An 18,235-nucleotide genomic window follows, 5' to 3' on the forward strand; every position below is an offset into this window, starting at 1 on the left:
ACTTTACAGTTAACATAACTTTTCAGACACACATAATTGTGTTGTCCTGTTAAACTAACATTGTCTATTAATGTTACAGACGGGCATGACTGATAAAGTTTTCTGCTTAGCTCCCACATTAACGTTAGAAGTTATATTTTAGTTTGATGCTGGCGACACCAGCTGCTCAGCTGCTAGTGAGGGGAGGGGCTGTACCTGCCGTCTGCAGCGTGCTGTGTTCACTTCACTAAATATTTCCAAAGAGCGCTTTTTCCTTTATCATTTTTGACCAAAACTGGCTGCTCTGATCCTCCTGCAGCTGCGCTGGCCATATTACAGCAACAGAAATGTGTGCATGCATGCACAGCGACGACAACAAGCCGGGTTGCAGCGAGGGCTCTGTGCCTGCCAGACGCTGCCTGCACAGCGCGTGTCCGTCGGACCCGTCGCGCGCACCCAACAGGTGTTGAGGTGGCGTGCACTGTTAGTATCAGTACTTTTGTAAATTAGTATTGTATCCGGATACAGCGTTTGAGTATCGATACTTTTCAGAGTATCGATACTTTTGACAACCCTAGTATGAATACTAGATTCCATTTCTGCCAATAGATGACCCTAAATCCTACACACTGGACCTTTAAGGTAGGTGATTTATTTTTTTTAAAGTGTCATGCACCAAAAAGTGCCCAGCCTGCATGGGCTTACAAAACTCTACAAACATAACAAACAAGAGAAGTAACATGGTAAGAGCAAAAGAACATATAATACACCTCCATGCATGTCAAAGTCAAACAGTATCAAAGCCTGTATGAACATCCCACAATCAGACACCACACAGCACAAATACATTTGTTGACATTTTAATGACTTACTACAAAGTTGGAGGGGCATGCCTAACTTTGGTTGATTATTGGGGGTAGGGTGAAGACACAGACCCGCTTTGTGGTGCCATCGCTGCCATTGCTGAAGTCTTCAAGCTGACTGACCCCACACTGCTGTTCCTGGAGGTCACCACTCTGGTGTCCAAATATCCTGACATCAGGTACACATGGTCACACTCAACTTAACAAACCTACAATGCATGCACTAGTTTTTTTTTATTGTTTTACATTTAGCATTACAATTTTACTGTGATTAGGTGATTATCAAAAAGCAGGTTGATGCCACATTGCCTAAACGTTAACATTAAGGTTTTTTGGCCCTCCCTCTCTCCGTAGGGAGGAACACATCCAGGCGTTGCTGGCAGTGCGTGGTGATGCCAGCAGGGAAATGCGCCAGATGATCATTGGGACTCTGAGTGAAAACAAAGTATCCTACGCTGGTGTCACACAGCCCATCTTCAAAGACATCAGTGTGCCCACTATAACCATGACCACCATGACTACCATGACCTCCATGGCCACTGCAAAGCTTCTCAAATAAAGCCAATAATCACAACACTATTTCCACCTTCAGCACCTTCAGACATGATAACTTAGAAAAATTGTTTTTCCAGACATTTAATTACTTAGATTTTTTTTTTTAATGCAGTGTGCTGTGTTTCTGTCCTCAACCTTTGTGTGCTCTTCTGTTGTCATCCTGATCACCTCTGCTTCAAGAAAATAATAAAATTATAGTTGTAATATTGTGTGGTAAAACTATTAATTGGAGGTTAAAGCATCACTGGATGCTTTTTTCTTGTCCTTCTCCACTTTCTTTCTTCTCCAGCTACTCCACCACCACTACTGTAGTTTTAATTTGTGCATAGATTAGTGTTGTGTCGTTCGCGAACGAATCATTCAAAAGAACAAATCTGTTGAGTGAACGTACTGAAATGAATCACTTCCAGAACTGATTTGTTCATTTCTCAGTTCAGTTGAGCTCAGCAGCGACCGTGCAGGCCGATGGTGGAACTGCCAATTTGGTCCGTGCGAACGATGAATCCACTCGCAAGTCATGAGGCAGCCAGGGTCCAGGGAGGGACTGCCTACTGCGTGACTAATCACCTGTTGAACGAATCACTCGGTGAACAACATAACCCCGATCCCTGAGTGATTCAAATCATTTACCTCTCAGCCGTTTTCTCCAAGCCAGCGGCTAATGTAGCCAGGAGTCATGCCACATGAACACAATCACACACCTCCCCATTGTTTTAACAGACTTTGTTTCCATATAAACAAACTTAAAGGAGCTATATGTAAGAAATATAAAGGAAATAGTCATAAAATCCTCCTAATATGTCACAGAGACTAAGGAATAATTTTCATATAACATACTGATCTCACCGACAACAATAGTACAGCCAGAATATTCGCATTTAAAAAAATATTTTACGGTCCGCAAATCATGTTTATGTTTTGAATTTGTGTTTTGGCCTGTTGCGCCACCCACCACCGTCTACCAGTCACGCAGTCAGTAGAGTCTCAGCATCAGTTACAGTTACGACTGAGCTACAGCAGCACAGCAAGCAGCATTAGCAGTGTCCCAGTACATAGCATTAGCAGTCTCCTCAGCTGTATCCCGGCAGCAGCGTTAGCAGAGAAGCCGGACTTGCTCGAATGGTCCGCTGGAAAACCGAAGATCAAGGACGCGGTGATGCAGCCCTGCCACGGCAGCCGCCCATGGGCAAACAAATCAGACTCCAGCGTGCCGCTGTCCAGCAACCTCGAATCTGTAGGGGAGGGGGGGCGGACACGACTCACGGCAGTATTTTGAATTTGAGTGCAGTAACCGTTTTGGCCACATTCTTACATACAGCGCCTTTAAAAGGTTAGGCTGGCCAGTAATGAGACACACCAGTGCAGGGCAGATGCAGTAGCATCTGTAATTACACATCAGCATGTATTAGTTGATTATATTTTGTATTAATAATGTAAATCCTCAAAAATAACTAAAGCAGACAAGTAAATGTGGTGGAGTACAATATTACCCTCTGAGATGAACAGGAGTATCAGTAGCATTAAATTGAAATCGAAACATCATAAATCATAGTTATGGGGGAGAGAAAACTTTTGGGGGGTAAATAATACGCCAGAGTGCATAAAAAGCATCAAAATAGAGCTTGTTCCATGAAAAAACAAAAAAATCCCAGAGTCCGGGCTAAACCCCCAATGTCCTCAAATCCGAGAAACGCCCCTGGTGAGGAAATATGTGACGGCGATTAAAATAGCCTATGTCACGGTTGCTGTCCAAGGTGCTGATCCTGGGACAGCCCCGGAGGTGGGAGCGACCTCCAGAAGATGGCAGCAATGCGAGCAGGCAGCTGTTAAACATTTGAGGAGGAGAAGAAGAAGATGGTGGAGTCAGAAACAGGACGTTGCGTCTACTCTGAAAACCTGCAGATTGCTGAACATGAATAAACCTGTTTAGGTTCTGACACAACCTAAATAACAGGCTGTCTGTCTGACCTCCATATCTGCTGAGAGCACAGACAGCTGGACTTGAATTGGGTAAGAGCGTTTGACAACACAGCTACTGTGGCTACTGATGTTGACTGCTGAGCAGAGCTAAGCTAACGCTCTAACGTTAACCAGCTTACGGTAGGTTCGTTAAGATCAGCAGCTAACAGCAACTACAGCCAAAAACAAAACCAGCTCAGTGAGATAATGATCTTCATTGGAAACTGTTAGACATCTTCTATCTTTAAGCTGTGCTGTAAGTAGTTCCCGTTAACGCTACCGTTCAAGGCGCTTTGTGTTTATTAATGTTTGCTAGCTAGCAGGGTCACAGAGTCAGTCATAAAGCTGAACCGGGATGTGTCGCCGTTAGGTTTACACGGTTGGTGTTAAGTCATTCAGTTAGCTACGTCTTAGTTACATTTCTTCAAATTAACGATGTATTTGACCTTAAAGTTTTATCTTGTCGTAATGAATCAGTAAACAGACACAGTTCAGTTGTTATTCCATGCCCAGCATCTCTACTGTGGTTATTGTCAGTTGTTGGTACAACAGTCAATATGGAGCATCCATACTACAGAGAGCTCTAGGGCTGAGAGGAGCTGTTGTACTTAGTTGTAAACAAGACGAGGATTATTAACGTTACAGAAAAGTTCCTAAGAAAGTGCATGTGATTGATGTAAGCATTGTGGCATGACTTTGCTGCAACATTTGACATGATTCGCATTGTGTAAAAGCATTTAAAAATGATCTCCCTGTAGTTAAGGGCTGCAGAAATCTTTAACCTGTATTGCACACACACACACACACACACACGTGTGTATATATATATGTGTATGTATAATAAATTCCAGTTTCAATGTACAGTAGGGTTGCAAGGTATAAGGTGATAGAAAAGTTGACAGTTATCATACCACGTACATTTACTTATCTATTGTATTGTAAAACAATGCAACTGGACGGAGAATCTCCCCTTTATTTTAGTTATTTTCAAAGCGGAGACTTTTTTTTTTACACATACTTCCATTAAAGAAGTTTCATTTATAATAATTAAACATTTGCTCAACCAAAAATAAGCCTTCCATTTTCACTCCTTAAAGGGTCATTCTGACTGATACTATACATTTTGTAATACCATGATATGATAAAGCTGTGATATTTTCTGAGACAGTTATCATGCCGTGAAAATCTCATACTGTTGCACCCCTAATGTACAGTCATGGCAACATTGTAAGTATTGGCTCTAAAATACTTAAAATCTCAACTTATTAGTGCACCAAACTTCCCACGCATCACAGTGAGCCTTATGTTAAGTTGATCAGTGTACAGTACTGAGCATTTTGATAAGAATAGTGTTGATGCTGCATACAGGGATAACATAACACTGTACATTAGTACATTACATTGTAATAACATTATAAACTGTATATGTCATCACAGAATTATGCAAACTTTAACTAGTGTGCAGTTGTGAGCTTTCTGAAATTTAAATAGCGTTTGCACTGTATACAATGATTGACACATAAATACAATATGGTAACCAACAAGACAAATCATCATCTACAAAGAATCCTGTTGAGTTTAAGGACATTGACAAAGTCATCAAAATTTGGTTCTTGAGTGTCCTCATTGTCCTCTTTGAATGAGTTCCACCTTTTTCTTTTTAGCTGCTGCTTTAGACCAGTTCAGACTGACTCTGTGTACCAGAGGCTCCATTATATCCCAGTAGCTACAAAGGAGCCTTTGTTAAACACATGCACATTAAAATGAAACAATGTAAGAAGAGAACATCTCTCTCTTTGGTGGAGCTGCACATGGCGCAGCTGGGAGAAGTTTACCTAGAGGGCCTTCTACCAGAAATTGATTTCTTGGCTAAGGTTAGGAGAAAAAAAGTGGTGGTTTTGGTTAAAATTAATACATAGATTTCTGTCAGAAAGGGCCCTCTGGGAGAAAGCCTGTAAGGAAAAACTTCTCCCATGTGCACTGACAGCACAGAGACATAGACAACCTGTGATAAGGGGGCACAAGTAAACTTAGTTATAACAGATCACAAGCCAAAATGTTGCTTTACTTCACACATTTTATCATGTCCTGTCCTACATTTTCAAATTTGTTAATTAAAATGTAGGGCTTGATATGAAAAAAATGAAAAACCACAATATTTTTGAACAAATACATGGATATTGATGCTGTGATGATATTGTAGAATTGACTGGTGCTTTCACAAAATACTTGAACATGATGAGATTATTGATAAATAATCATCAGTAATGTGGATATAATACATACGTGAGTAAAACCAAATAATAGAACAGTCTGGTTCACACAATTAGGCTACATCATTTTAATGTAATGCAACTTTTAAAACAGGACAACACTTAGCATATTACCATATCCAAAATCTAAGACGATATCTAGTCTCATTTCACATTATCAATATAATCTATTGCCCTATTATGTTCTATTATGTTTGAAACCACTATCACAATATTAACAAAATAGTTTTCCAAAATATAATGTATTACACAATGGTAAATGTATGCACAAAGTCACATGTACAGTAATACAAATGATGTTCAGCCAAATGAACTTGGTTGCACTGTTACCAAACACTTGTAATGTGTAAAACACAAATTGCAGTAACTCCCTATATTAGTTTTTAATCACATTATATTGTCAATTATAATATTCTTTTGGATTTAACTTTAGCTCGTCTTAGTAAAATCAATACATTGATATTGTTGAATATATAGATTATGTAAAATTGATGTAATACTCCACTAACATAGTTGTGCCCAGTATTAATTTTATTATTTTAGATTTAGTCTTGAGACAAAAATGCTTGTTAGTTTTAGTCACATTTTAGACACTTTTGTCCTTCATAGTTTAAGTCAATGAAAATTCAAAACATTTTTGTCAACTTTTAGTCATTATGTTTTCTATCTGTTTCTTAATCTTTAAATCTATCCAGTTAGGCTGATTCAGGTATCAGAAATTAGGAACAAAGTGACAGGTTGAATACAGATTTCATTTGGACAATTTTTCCTACAACTACAAATAATTTCTACACACTTAACTACATACTGTCATTTCTCCAGCAGTGTTTGACAGGTTTAAGGAGTGATTTATGAGCACACATTTACTGTCAATCATTTGAAAAGCTCAACATCACTCTATTTATGCTCTCAAAAACTTTGACACCACAAATAATTCTGAGACAACTAGGATTTGTACCCAGGTTCATTATAAACTCTTGACGTATCCATCTCACTGTTTAGAAGCAAAAACTTACTTAATTAAAGCCTGAGTTCTTTCTTAATCTGCAACATGTTAGTCTGGAGGTTTAAACTCATGTCCTCTCACAGAGTTGGTGATTAAAACTAAACCCTCATCTCTGTCAGAGAAATCTGATGTGAGTTCAGACTGTTTACTTATACAGCTACACTCACAGATAACTGAGCCTCCTACCTGCCTGTCAAACAGCATCAACCCATAAACCTTCCCAGGACAGTCCTGATCTGAGTGGAGTCCTGCAGGGATCAGCTGTGAAGTCCGGCAGCTGGTGGCTGTTTGCTCCACTGCCATTTAAGCGGCTAACAATCAGAGCTGCTAACAGCCACCGCTGCAACTAACAAACTCCACAAGTCAATTCAACAGCTCCACCATCCATGGTCAGACACACATGGCTGATTATTTACGGCTACAGCTCACACCACACACCAATGGCTGATGCTGCTGCAGTGTGACTGTGTTTTTGCTGGCTAGTGAAATATGATGCAGACTATTTACTGGAGTTTACAACCCTGTGGCGTTTTAAGATAATTGTAAGCACTGCCATTCTCGGCTTTCAATGTCTGATAGTCCACTAGTAACATTTTCGTCATGTATCATCAACAAAAATTAAACATAGATTTCGTCTTAGTTTTTATTATCAAGATCTATTTGTAGCTCATCATCATCTCATTTTCATCATGGAAAAAAAAGTCTTTGACAAAAATTAACACTGGTTGTGCCATCACAGAGATGCTGTAAAATAGTTGAGGACAACAGTCCAGTCTGATTTGACACAGGTGATGTTATGCAGCTCATATAGTTCATGGTACTGACAGTCACACAAGTGCTGTGTTGGCATTTGGCTGGCAGGTATATTAGTTTAAAGCTACTGTCTGTGTAATACTAGCACTGTGCATGTATATATACTGTACAGAAGTGAAGCTTCTGTTCATGTCATCCATCTTTATAAACAGTCTATGCACTGGCAGGGTTGGAAATTAGCAGCAGATTTGCTTTACTCTCAGCCAATAAAAACAATGGTAATCTATTGAATTGCTGGGGTAGTTTGGAATCCACCAGCCACAGGTGGACAAAAAAGTTCATTTCCAACCCAGAACACTAGTTAGCAGCTCTTTTTGTTCTTTCAGGTTCATCAGGCTCACTGAAGTTCTTCCCTGCATCCACTCATCATGGTGGACTACTACCAGGTTTTAGGAGTTCGGAGAGATTCGTCTGCAGAGGACATAAAGAAAGCGTGAGTTGCTAAATGTTTTTAAATTTTATATCTTAGCTGTGATGTTCTAAAACACTTCAGCAGATATCTACACAGCAGTTCTATCATCTTGTTGTCCCCCAAAGGCCCCGGCTGGCAGCTATACCACTAATGAATGGATATCTGTAGGCTGGTCCTTTGGAGCTTCAACAACAAAACTACTGTGTTAGTTCAAACTAACAGAGTAATCAATCTGCAGCTCACAATTAAAGAGTCTCAAGGGACACATTTGTAAAGCAGTGAGTGGATCTGAGATTTACAGATTCCTGTGCTCAGCGTCTTCAAGCTGCTCATTTTCAGCTCCAGCTGATTGTTTTGTTCTGATGTAGACTCCAACTAAGAGTGGGACAAACTGCACTGTATTTGAGTTGGGACTAAGTAGAGTAAATCTTTAATGTCACCTGGGGGCAATGTGGCTGGAGAGGTGACATCTGTTATTACTCCAAGTAACATCAGGCTACCTCCCAGTATGCGTCATTAACTTTAGCTGCCATAAAGAGCTGAGTCTAACAGACAGATATGGGCACATCCTGCTGAAAAGTGTCAGCCAAAAACTTCAGGTAAAGTTTTAATTCTCTTCCGGAGGGCTCACAGATCATGATTTGCAGAGGGATTAAAGTTTATTTTGTGCTAATTCATAAATATGATCATCTAACTTCCCAACTTATTATGGATAATACACAGGACCTCCTTCAACTCTTTTCATGTTCAGCTTTCTTGTTTTATTCAGTGTTGTTCCTCATCAATTACTGACAACTTTATTACTGAGCATTTTTTTCACACATTTTTTCTCTTTCATCAAACAAAATAAAATCAAGGTGTGACAAACGTAAGATGAATTAACTAACATTATTCATTTTTATTTAAATGAACTTTCCAGTAGCAGTGGAGTTGCTAAATACATTAAAATAGAAGGACCAGATGTAATGAATTTTTCATGTATAACATTTTTAACATCTAAAGGTTTTTATATAAATGCTTTACCAGGGAAAAGTCTCATGGAGATTAAACGTCTCCTTTTCTTGAATTACCTAGGCAAGAGGGCAGCAACAAGTGCAACTGTCACACACTACAAAAACAAAACAAAACAAAACAAACAAAAAAAAACATGTTATAATGTTATAATGTATAAACAGGTAAAATTTCAGGTAAATCAGGCTCAAGGTTCAAGATTTCTTTATTTGTACCTGCGGGTAAATATGTTGGTGCAGATGTGAAATTCAGTATTCCAAAACAGGATATGACAGCAATACAGATTTAAAGGACAATTATTACGAAATACATTAAAACAAGTATCGTTAACTATCAAAATAGTATAAAAGTATTAGAACTCTCATGAATGTCATGACAAAGTGCTTCTACATACATACACACACACTCACCCACTCTCTGAAGCTTAAAATGAACATTTTGGAGCAGTCACATTGACCAAACATGCTACTTTCATGATGCCTTAAAATTGGCTTAAAATCCTCCATAGTGAATCAGCTTAGACAATTTCAGATCCTTGTGTACACTATTGCAAGGAGAAGGGGCAGCATGTGTAAAAGCTTTTTTTTTTTTTTTTTTTTTTTTGGTTCTGTTCTAACCTTGGGAACCATCATCTGTACAACATTCTAAGAACACAGGCCATGTTGATTATGGTTTTTACACATGTAAAAAAGAAACCAACCCAGAGAGAGTTTTCTGTAATTTCCAAATCCTTCTGCTATTCCTGGTTAATTTTGGTGATTTAAGTGGTTACTGGTGATAACAGCAAGTGTGTTTGAATTATACAAGTCTCAGAGTTTTTTACTCCAAACCCTAACCCTATTTAGCAGCACCCTGCGATTGATCATTTGTAATATTTAAAACTTTTTTCTATTGTGTTTCCTCTGGCAGCTTTACATTTAAAGGCATACTGTGGTTTACCAGTTGAACTGTGCTAAAAGGAAACTTTGGTATTCCTGAACCTGGACCCTGTTTTCGCATGTTTTTGTGCCGAAGTGACTAATGGAGACAACATTTTTTGACATTGGTCTAGAGAGAGCGCTGCAGCTGCAGCGGTGAAACGGTAACAGAAACAATGTAATCCCTATGGTATCCCTACTCCCTATCCCTAATTGTGCACCTTTTTATCTAGTCAACTAAAAGTTTGTGTTTGTCACTGACAGGCCCAGATTGTTATCTATAGTGTCTGACAACAATACGGAAAAGACCATACAGAGAAATAAAACTTTTTTCCTTACCTATCGCTGCTCCGGTTTGTTAGTGTGACCAAGTCTTGCTCAAGGAGAAGTCACATTCTGAAATCTTGCGGACTTTGACACATTGTTGCTAAATATTGAAACAGGTAAATATACAGTCATGACATTATAAATCTTTTAGATAACGCTAAGGCTGGCTATATACTTGCTTTTTAACTGTAGGTTTGCGTAGACAATTGGCTGCGTCGTGAATGGAATTTTTCACATACTTGTACCACACATGTTACTGCAGGATTCCACTAGAGGGCACACCAGAGAATTTAAAACTGAAGTTAAAGCGAACTTCAAGATTTGCACTATGTAAACAATAAACACAGCAACACTCAAGGAGATGTATTGTTAATTCTGACATCAGCGCAGATCACGGCAGAAAAAGTGACAGCAGCACCATTGTGTGTATAAAGCACATCTAAATAATGGTGAGTTTTTTTTCTATCATTCTGCCAACACTGCCCAGACTGTTAATGGGTGTATTACGGCACACGTGGCTTAATAGCGACAGTGTCAAACACAAGTACACACATTAGCTTTATTCCATGTTCATTAAAACACCTGGAAAAGTCATGGAATTATAAAAATAAAAATAAATTGTTACAGTAATCTTCCGAGGATAACCTTCCGCGTGACGTAACATAAGGGCAAATTTAATTTCTGAAGCTATTGACAAAGTATTGCTCTAATATGTGTCAGTGTGCGACAGCATATTGTTTACCATCACATACATTTCGTAATTTTCTCCCCACAGTCCCTCTCTCTTTTAGTGTATGCCAGCTAGCTGCAATTATGTTTGAAAAGAGTTTGAATCATGATATGTTTGAAAAACCCATGGCAAGTGGGACAAGACAAGAAAATCATTATGGGTTCTTGAGAAGTCATGAACAACTTTTGAAATTCCGTGCATGTAAATGTGAGGGAACCCTGGTATTACATCTTGTTGGCACATCATGTTAATTTCTGAGGACGTGCACAACCAATATTTCAAAGGTTTGCAGGTAATGTGTTCTCTCCGACTTTCACCAACGTTTCCATCGTTGTTTTTCCTCACACAAGTCACCTCTAGCAAGATTTTAGAACAAGACTTCTCATTGAGCAACATGTGGTTACACACAATAACAGGCCAGATAAGCACAAAGTAATAAAAAAACATTACATTTCTTTGTAGGATCCTTTCCATATTATTACCAGACACAATCTGAGTCTCTCAGTGGCAAAAACAAACACTTTTAGTGGACATAGGTCGACAGCGAACATCTGCCTTTGGGGATTACTTTGCATCTTTTGCGTCGCTGCTGGGCCAATTTCAAAACTTGTTGTACAAAAACATGGTAAATTGGATCCAGGTTGAAAAACAGCTAAGCTTCCTTTAATGTGAAGCATTAAGCATAAGCAGTTCATGAGCACAGTTTTTTGTTTTTTCACTGAAGTCTTACTCTTCTTCCTTCTGTCCTCGTGCAGCTACAGAAAGCTGGCGTTGAGGTGGCACCCTGATAAAAACCCAGAGAACAAGGAGGAGGCTGAGAAGAAGTTTAAGGAGCTGTCAGAGGCATATGAAGTTCTGTCTGATGGTTTGTACCACAACTCTCTGTACAAGTCTGCAAATAAACACTGTACAGCAGTTGATGGAGTAAAGCTGATACCAACAAAGTTTCTCTTCCTTCTCTGGCTCCTCCTGTTACTGACTTTCTGTTGTGGTTCTACTTTGAGATTTTTCTCTTTCCTCTTCCAGCCAACAAGAGGAGCATATATGATCGCTATGGCAAAGAGGGACTGACGGGGAACAATGGAGGAAGAGGTAAGTGCTCCTTTTCAGGAAAGCTTAAAACTGAAATCATTTATTTTTGTAGTCTGTGTGGACAAATGGTTTTAGTTTGAAAGAAAATATTTTTATCAAACATGACAAGATTTCCAGGTCACTTTTACAGGATGTTTCACTGCTTTTATGTGCATTTTCACTTTTGCATAAAAAACCTTTAGTGGAAAAATTATAAATAGAAATTTCGAAATATTGCAAATAAGTTTTTATGCTTGGGGGAGGTGGAAAAGTTGGTGTATTGATAAAAGGTAGATGCGACTAAGTGCAATGGTTTCGAGAGGCATCGGTCTGCAGAGCTGGAGAGACACAGTTTTAGACCTGTACATGTACACAGTTTTATGTTGTGTGGACAGAGATTCTTAAATATATTTTAAAGGTTGTTACTGTAAATATAACATCAGCCTTGTGTTTGCAATTGCCTGTTAAAAGTGGAAGTGGAAAACTTTTCCACTAGCTAGTACACTAGCTCGCTAGCTACGAAGCTACTGCTGTCTGCTTATCAACTCTTTGATAATGGATTTTTACAGAATACAGCAACTTTTGCCACTGCTCATTTTAGAAGGATCACCGCAAGGAAATTAATTCTTTGTTTAGATGATCAAACGAAAATGGATCATAGATATTTGTTGGCTTTGGCTGCCGGCTTATGCTAGTGTAGCTAGTTACTTTAAAAGTTGCCTTTTTCCACTTCAAAATGTTCATTTAAAACATTGCTGTCTGTTGATACTTTGACTAGGGTTAATGCTAGACTGTCTTCTGGTCTGGAGGAACAAGTCCGCTTGACCCGAGGGCAGAGGCATGAAACCCTTGGGGACAAAAATGACAAGTGGCCTGGCTCTAAGTTCCTAAGCAGCCTGGCAGTGTTAGCTCGTGTAAAAAATTACTGACAGTTCCTCCACCCTCTTGAACTTGCGCATGGGCATGTCTGAAACTAGGCCTGGACCTCACGCATGCGTATGTCTAAAACTGTGGGTCTGTTGGGGCTCTACAGCTCTGCAGGTTGATGATTTAAATGATGTAAAATCATGACGCAGCATTGGTAATATTAACGATCAGTTCCTCGATTTATCCTGATTTAAAAACAACATAAAAACTTAATTCATACACAACAATGTCAGATATGTTTTTTTTCCTCAATCAAAGCTTTATTTCTACAAAAACATAATGCATATTTTCTGACAGTATTGCATAGCCTATTAAACATGAAGATGTGCAGGCCTAAACTTAATATGAAGCATATTGAATAACAGATTACATGCAAAGCACGCTCATAAACATCGCTCAGGCTAATAAAGCCTTACAAAAAAAAACAAAAAAAAACGCTCAAACATGTAATGCTGCAACATTAGAAAAGAACGTAAAAAAATGATCTCAGACTCACAGCGTCGTGATTTCTGTCTACTTGTTCTTGTTGAGGAAAATTAGCATGTCATTAAAACTCTTAAAAACTCATCTTGCAAACAGTTGTGCTACTTCCTCAAAAATCACAGTATTTATTTAATGTCAGTGTTTGTAGCAGTTACAGTTCAAAAAGAGTTCTGTGCCTTATACCAGAAAGAAGAGCTGCACACTCGTGGTTATAGTCTGAACCTTCTGCAAAACATTCTATCAAACAGACTTCTGTCTGACTGCTCTGATAAGATTAGACAATTTTTTATATTCCAACAGAATTGTAGTGCAGTCTCTGCAGCACTAAGTATTATAATGGTGGGAAATAAAAGCTGACCCAGCAGTTTTGAATAGATTTTGTTATTATTTGTTTCTGCTCTGTGTTTATCACTTTTAAATGACATGCTGTTTCAGGGGGCCATTTCCACAATGGAGATCATTTCCATGAACCATTCACATTCCGCAACCCAGACGACGTCTTCAGGGAATTCTTTGGAGGCAGTGACCCATTTGCAGACTTTTTTGGTAATCAGTCAGTTTATTTGTCACATGAAATCATGTCAGGTACAATTCCAGTGAAATGTAATCCTGCCAGTTTCTTCATTTTGTGCATTAAAATGGTGTAATAATAAATCAAAGTCTATGGTTTGTGAGGTAAGGGGGTTGCAGTCTCAGGCATCTGCACCAGTGTTGATTTACTTTACTCCTCACACTCCTTTTGTTTCCTGTCCTGCTCTCTCAGGTGCAGATCCATTTAGTGATGATCCATTTTTTGGCAGTGGCCGGCGGCACCAAAGTCGGGCAAACCGCAGCCACCGGACAGGTGGCTCATTTTTCGGGGGCTTTGTTGGTTTTCCTCCCTTTGGTGCTGGCTTCACACCTTTTGACCCAGGTGAGATGTGCACCAGTGAATATATTAAAAAAATATGGAACACACAAGCAGAAAAATCACACACTGTTTGCAAACCACCTGTCTAAATGAGACTCTCTTTCTGTGTCCTGTTTATCTCAGGCTTTGGTTCTTTTGGCTCTATGAGCACCATGGGTCATATGGGTCACATGGGTCACATGACAACCATGGGCAGTCTGGGAGGTGGAGGCTTCACTTCTTTTTCCTCCACTTCCTTTGGAGGAGGAGGAGGTGGAGGAGGAATGGGCAACTTCCGCTCTGTGTCCACCTCCACCAAGATCATCAATGGCAGGAAGATCACTACTAAAAGGTAGATACTAGCCAGCTGGGGTACCACAGTGATTAGAAACTGTGTTTGTAAACTTTTATACTTTCTCTACACAGCAGTACAGTATGCATGGTATGACTTTATTTATTCTTTGCTGTCTAGTAAAGATTAAACGATGTACAATAGTAGACAGACATTAGACATGTAGAAAACCTAAAATTCATCCAGTATTACTGAAATATTAACCAAACTGCAAAGAAGCAAAAAAAATTGCTTGACGGGATAGTTCAGATATTTTAAAATAGGGTTGTCTGAGGTAATTTTCCATAGTCAAGTTATCACATACAATAGATGTCAGTCAGCACACCCCCAGTTTGGAGACGTAGGCTGGTGTACTGACCCAGAAGGTAAGCAGTGTACTGTTGTGGAGGGGCAGCAGCAAAATGTATTTTAGCCACCTAAAAACAAAAAAAAAGACATTAGTTTAAGTGTTTGCTATATTTAGAATAATCTCCCCGTGGTACTTTACCATCAGATAGCAATTTCAGATGAGAAACTGAAGCCGTTATATCTCTCTCTAAAGCCAGACTCCTTTTGAGAAAAACAGTGATTTAACATCACTGAACACAGGAGCTACCGGTGTCTCAATTGTTTGGTTAGTTTGTGTTATTGTGTGACTTTGGTGTTTTAAGATTTGTTCAGATTCATCGAAGTCACACAGTGACTGTTTAGCATGCTAAGATTATTGTTTTTCTCAATGGAGTCTGGTGGCTTTGACAAGAGTATAGATGGGGAACTGAAACTGTTACTGGCTACCCCGTCAGAATGGGCTGTTTGACAGAAGGGTAAAGTAGGTGAAAGTATTCAAAACATAGTGCATACTTAAACACTCACAGTTTTTTTTTAGGTGTCTACACTTCTCTACACTGGGGACACGCTGACTAACATTGTATGTATGCAATACACTTACTACAGATAAGTACTCCATCCAGCCCTACTTCAAAAAATCCAAATGATCCCTTTAAAATCAGTTTAATTAACTAGGGAACACTTTGCATTGAACCAATTGAAAGTAGTTGAGGACATTCTTTTCTGTGTTGCAAAAGCATGGTGGTCATGAGAGCTGAGCACACAGCAACTTTATAACACACAAGCAAAAACAAAATACATCTTCCCCACTTGGACAGCACATACATGGCATGTAGGAAAGAAATGCAAATAGATAAAACACAACAAACTAGGAAACACATTTACCAATTTCACAATACATATGTGGCACAAAGAAACTTGCTGCAAATACAGAAAACAAGCACAGACAGAAACATTGTAAGTCATACACAACACAATGCAAACTTTCAGGAGACACTAAGAACTTATTAGACACAAGTCACTGGTAAAAGGCTAACACTGTGTGGCTAATATCTTTAGTAATATCAGAATTATGCAATCCTTTAAACAAATATCTGTAGCTAATGTTCTCTAACAGAGGAGAGGTCGACTTCAGCAAATCACACCTCTGTAAGGAGCTGTACACATGCCATGTTTTTTGCACCCTCAAATCCATTGTTTTCAATGTAGATGCAAAAGCAATCACATGCCAGAGCGATGCTGTTGGGCACACACCTGATCCTAAGCGGCTGTTCTTCAGGGCGCAACGGCTGTGCCCTGAGATAACCTGGGTTCAACTTATTGAACACAGCAGTGCACACCGCATGTCATGGGACGGGGACCAAACAATCACAGCCGACAATAGGCCTACACACAAACAGTGCCTAGAAGAAGATCAATCCTGCACTCAGGATTTCAGGTAAATGGTGCTTGTTAGGGTTGCTTAGCAACCTCAGACGCAACCTGCCATCACACTCTTGAAAGCTGTCACAGAAAAGGCACTAGAGTAGCACCCAGTGCCTGACCTCGCGTTTTCCAGGTGGTTAAAGATGCGGCATGTGTACGGCACCTAACACCGTCTGTCTTTAAAGTCTGATGGAAACTTGTTCTTTATTTGTTTTCTGAAAGTGCAGTGTGTTGAGCTGTTATGGCCACTATAGATATTTTATCTTTCCTCAATGCCAACTGCTTACAGTCTGAATATCCAACATAATGGTTAAAGGTTAGTAGGTGGTCATATTTGTTAGGAAATGTATTTGGGGATCTGGGTTGCTTAGACTAGTGAGAATTGGAGGCATGTGTCCAGCTGCTCTCCAGCAGTGACTGCTCCCCCCCTGTGGACCAGATGACAAATATCACATAAGCATTGTAGCTCTTTCTGTAACTGCTGACATGTTTGAATAAAGCCATTACACAACATTTGCTCAATAGAGACCTTTGTCTGAATGACAAATAAACATCTGTTTAACGGATGAATGAAGCCAGCGATGTTCAAGTTTCCATGTCCTAATCATCAGCTGACAACATGCTTTTTTTTCTTCTGATTAGGAGGATTTGTGCCAGTAAAGACTGGTTTAAACTCACATGTACATTCTCTCCTCTTCCTCACCCTCTCTTCTTCCAGAATTGTGGAGAATGGTCAGGAGCGGGTGGAGGTGGAGGAGGATGGGCAGCTTCGGTCATTAACCATTAACGGTAAGGAGCAGCTGCTGCGACTGGAACACAAGTAAAGACAGAAGCATCATCTGCTGGAGAAGTGTTACCTCAGCACAAACATACCAACAAACTTGAGCTCCAAACAGAAGGAGAAAAAAAGCAACAAAACAATGTAATAATAGTGCTCTACTGTTGTTTGGATGTATATACTTAGGTTGTGTTTATTTCCCCTCATGTCCTCTCCCTGCTGACTCTCATTTGTTAACCAATGATTCAAATCAGACGATTTGGATGCAGACTTTTCTATGCATTTTGTTAATGTATTTTTGAATTGGAGCTGTCCTTATATTTTGGCTCAGGGTGGTGTTATTGTTTCAGTGTTTGGGACCACAGTATTGTTCTAATGTATATGACCAGAACCCTCCCTTCCTCCCCTCCTTATTCTTTCTGTATGCGCTCCACTGTGTGTCGGTCTTTGTGCAGACAGCACCCACACTGTGTTCAGAAAACAAAGCATGACTTTGCTTTTTCATCTGAATAGTGAAAAAAACAACAAAAGTGTTGAATTTGATTTTAAAAAGTGGGTAGGAATAACTGAAGCATCTTCCCCCTCTCTATTTACTGCTTGTCTAACCTCTTCTTAGTAATAATTCTTTTTTATTAAAAAAAAATGCTGGTAGGATGAGTTATGCAATTTTATATGTTCTAATACCAATGTGTTTTTTGTTTATTTAATTATGCATGTACACCTTATGATGTTGAGTCTTAATGTTACAGCTGCATTATGATGCACAATTAATGGAAGGCATTCTATAAATGATATATGGATATAGAAGGAATTTTGTGTACTTTGTAAACCAATAAATCTGAGCTTCATCCTGTTTTCAGGATGCTAAAATCTGGCTGGTCTCTGCTCTGTGAGTCTGCAGCGAGTCACTTTAACAATCTGTTATCCAACTCTCAGGTGTCAAGAGTATCATCATAGGTAATAACTAGGGGTGGGGAAAAAATTGATACAGAATGGTATCACGATATTTTTGTGTGGCAATATAGTATCATCACATGGACGCCAAGTATTGATTTTGTATTCTGTAAATTATTGTTTTCCAAATACAACTTAACTTTTGGTAGCCCAGTAGCATCATAAAATCAGTTACTGCAAATAA

At 39.2% G+C, this 18,235-nt stretch overlaps 2 protein-coding genes across 2 annotated transcripts in view; both read left to right on the forward strand.

Annotated features, from left to right (window-relative positions):
- Positions 1-1,601, forward strand: part of exoc3 (exocyst complex component 3) — a 28,599-nt gene extending 26,998 nt beyond the window's left edge. Inside the window, exons 15-16 of the mRNA XM_050032392.1 lie at positions 900-1,021; positions 1,197-1,601. Of these exons, the coding sequence (XP_049888349.1) occupies positions 900-1,021; positions 1,197-1,401 (327 nt within the window). The 3' untranslated portion in view covers positions 1,402-1,601. The remainder of the gene's footprint in view (positions 1-899; positions 1,022-1,196) is intronic.
- A 1,608-nt stretch (positions 1,602-3,209) lies between these two features.
- On the forward strand, positions 3,210-17,967 carry LOC126408999 (dnaJ homolog subfamily B member 6-like). The gene is made up of 8 exons (XM_050074856.1): positions 3,210-3,407; positions 7,775-7,881; positions 11,601-11,710; positions 11,872-11,937; positions 13,762-13,872; positions 14,090-14,239; positions 14,360-14,567; positions 17,038-17,967. The coding sequence occupies exons 2-8, from the start codon at positions 7,817-7,819 to the stop codon at positions 17,141-17,143; spliced, it is 816 nt and encodes a 271-aa protein (XP_049930813.1). The 5' UTR covers positions 3,210-3,407; positions 7,775-7,816; the 3' UTR covers positions 17,144-17,967.
- Positions 17,968-18,235: the final 268 nt, after the last annotated feature.

This window comes from Epinephelus moara, chromosome 21, assembly GCF_006386435.1.
Source record: "Epinephelus moara isolate mb chromosome 21, YSFRI_EMoa_1.0, whole genome shotgun sequence".
Lineage (NCBI taxonomy): Eukaryota > Metazoa > Chordata > Actinopteri > Perciformes > Serranidae > Epinephelus > Epinephelus moara.

Bases quoted from the DNA above. Each gene is read 5' to 3' on its own strand.
- LOC126408999 (XM_050074856.1), top strand. From the start codon at position 7,817: ATGGTGGACTACTACCAGGTTTTAGGAGTTCGGAGAGATTCGTCTGCA. The intron at 11,711-11,871 runs GTTTGTACCACA...TTCCTCTTCCAG, and splicing joins ATATGAAGTTCTGTCTGATG to CCAACAAGAGGAGCATATAT. The intron at 11,938-13,761 runs GTAAGTGCTCCT...ATGCTGTTTCAG, and splicing joins GGGGAACAATGGAGGAAGAG to GGGGCCATTTCCACAATGGA.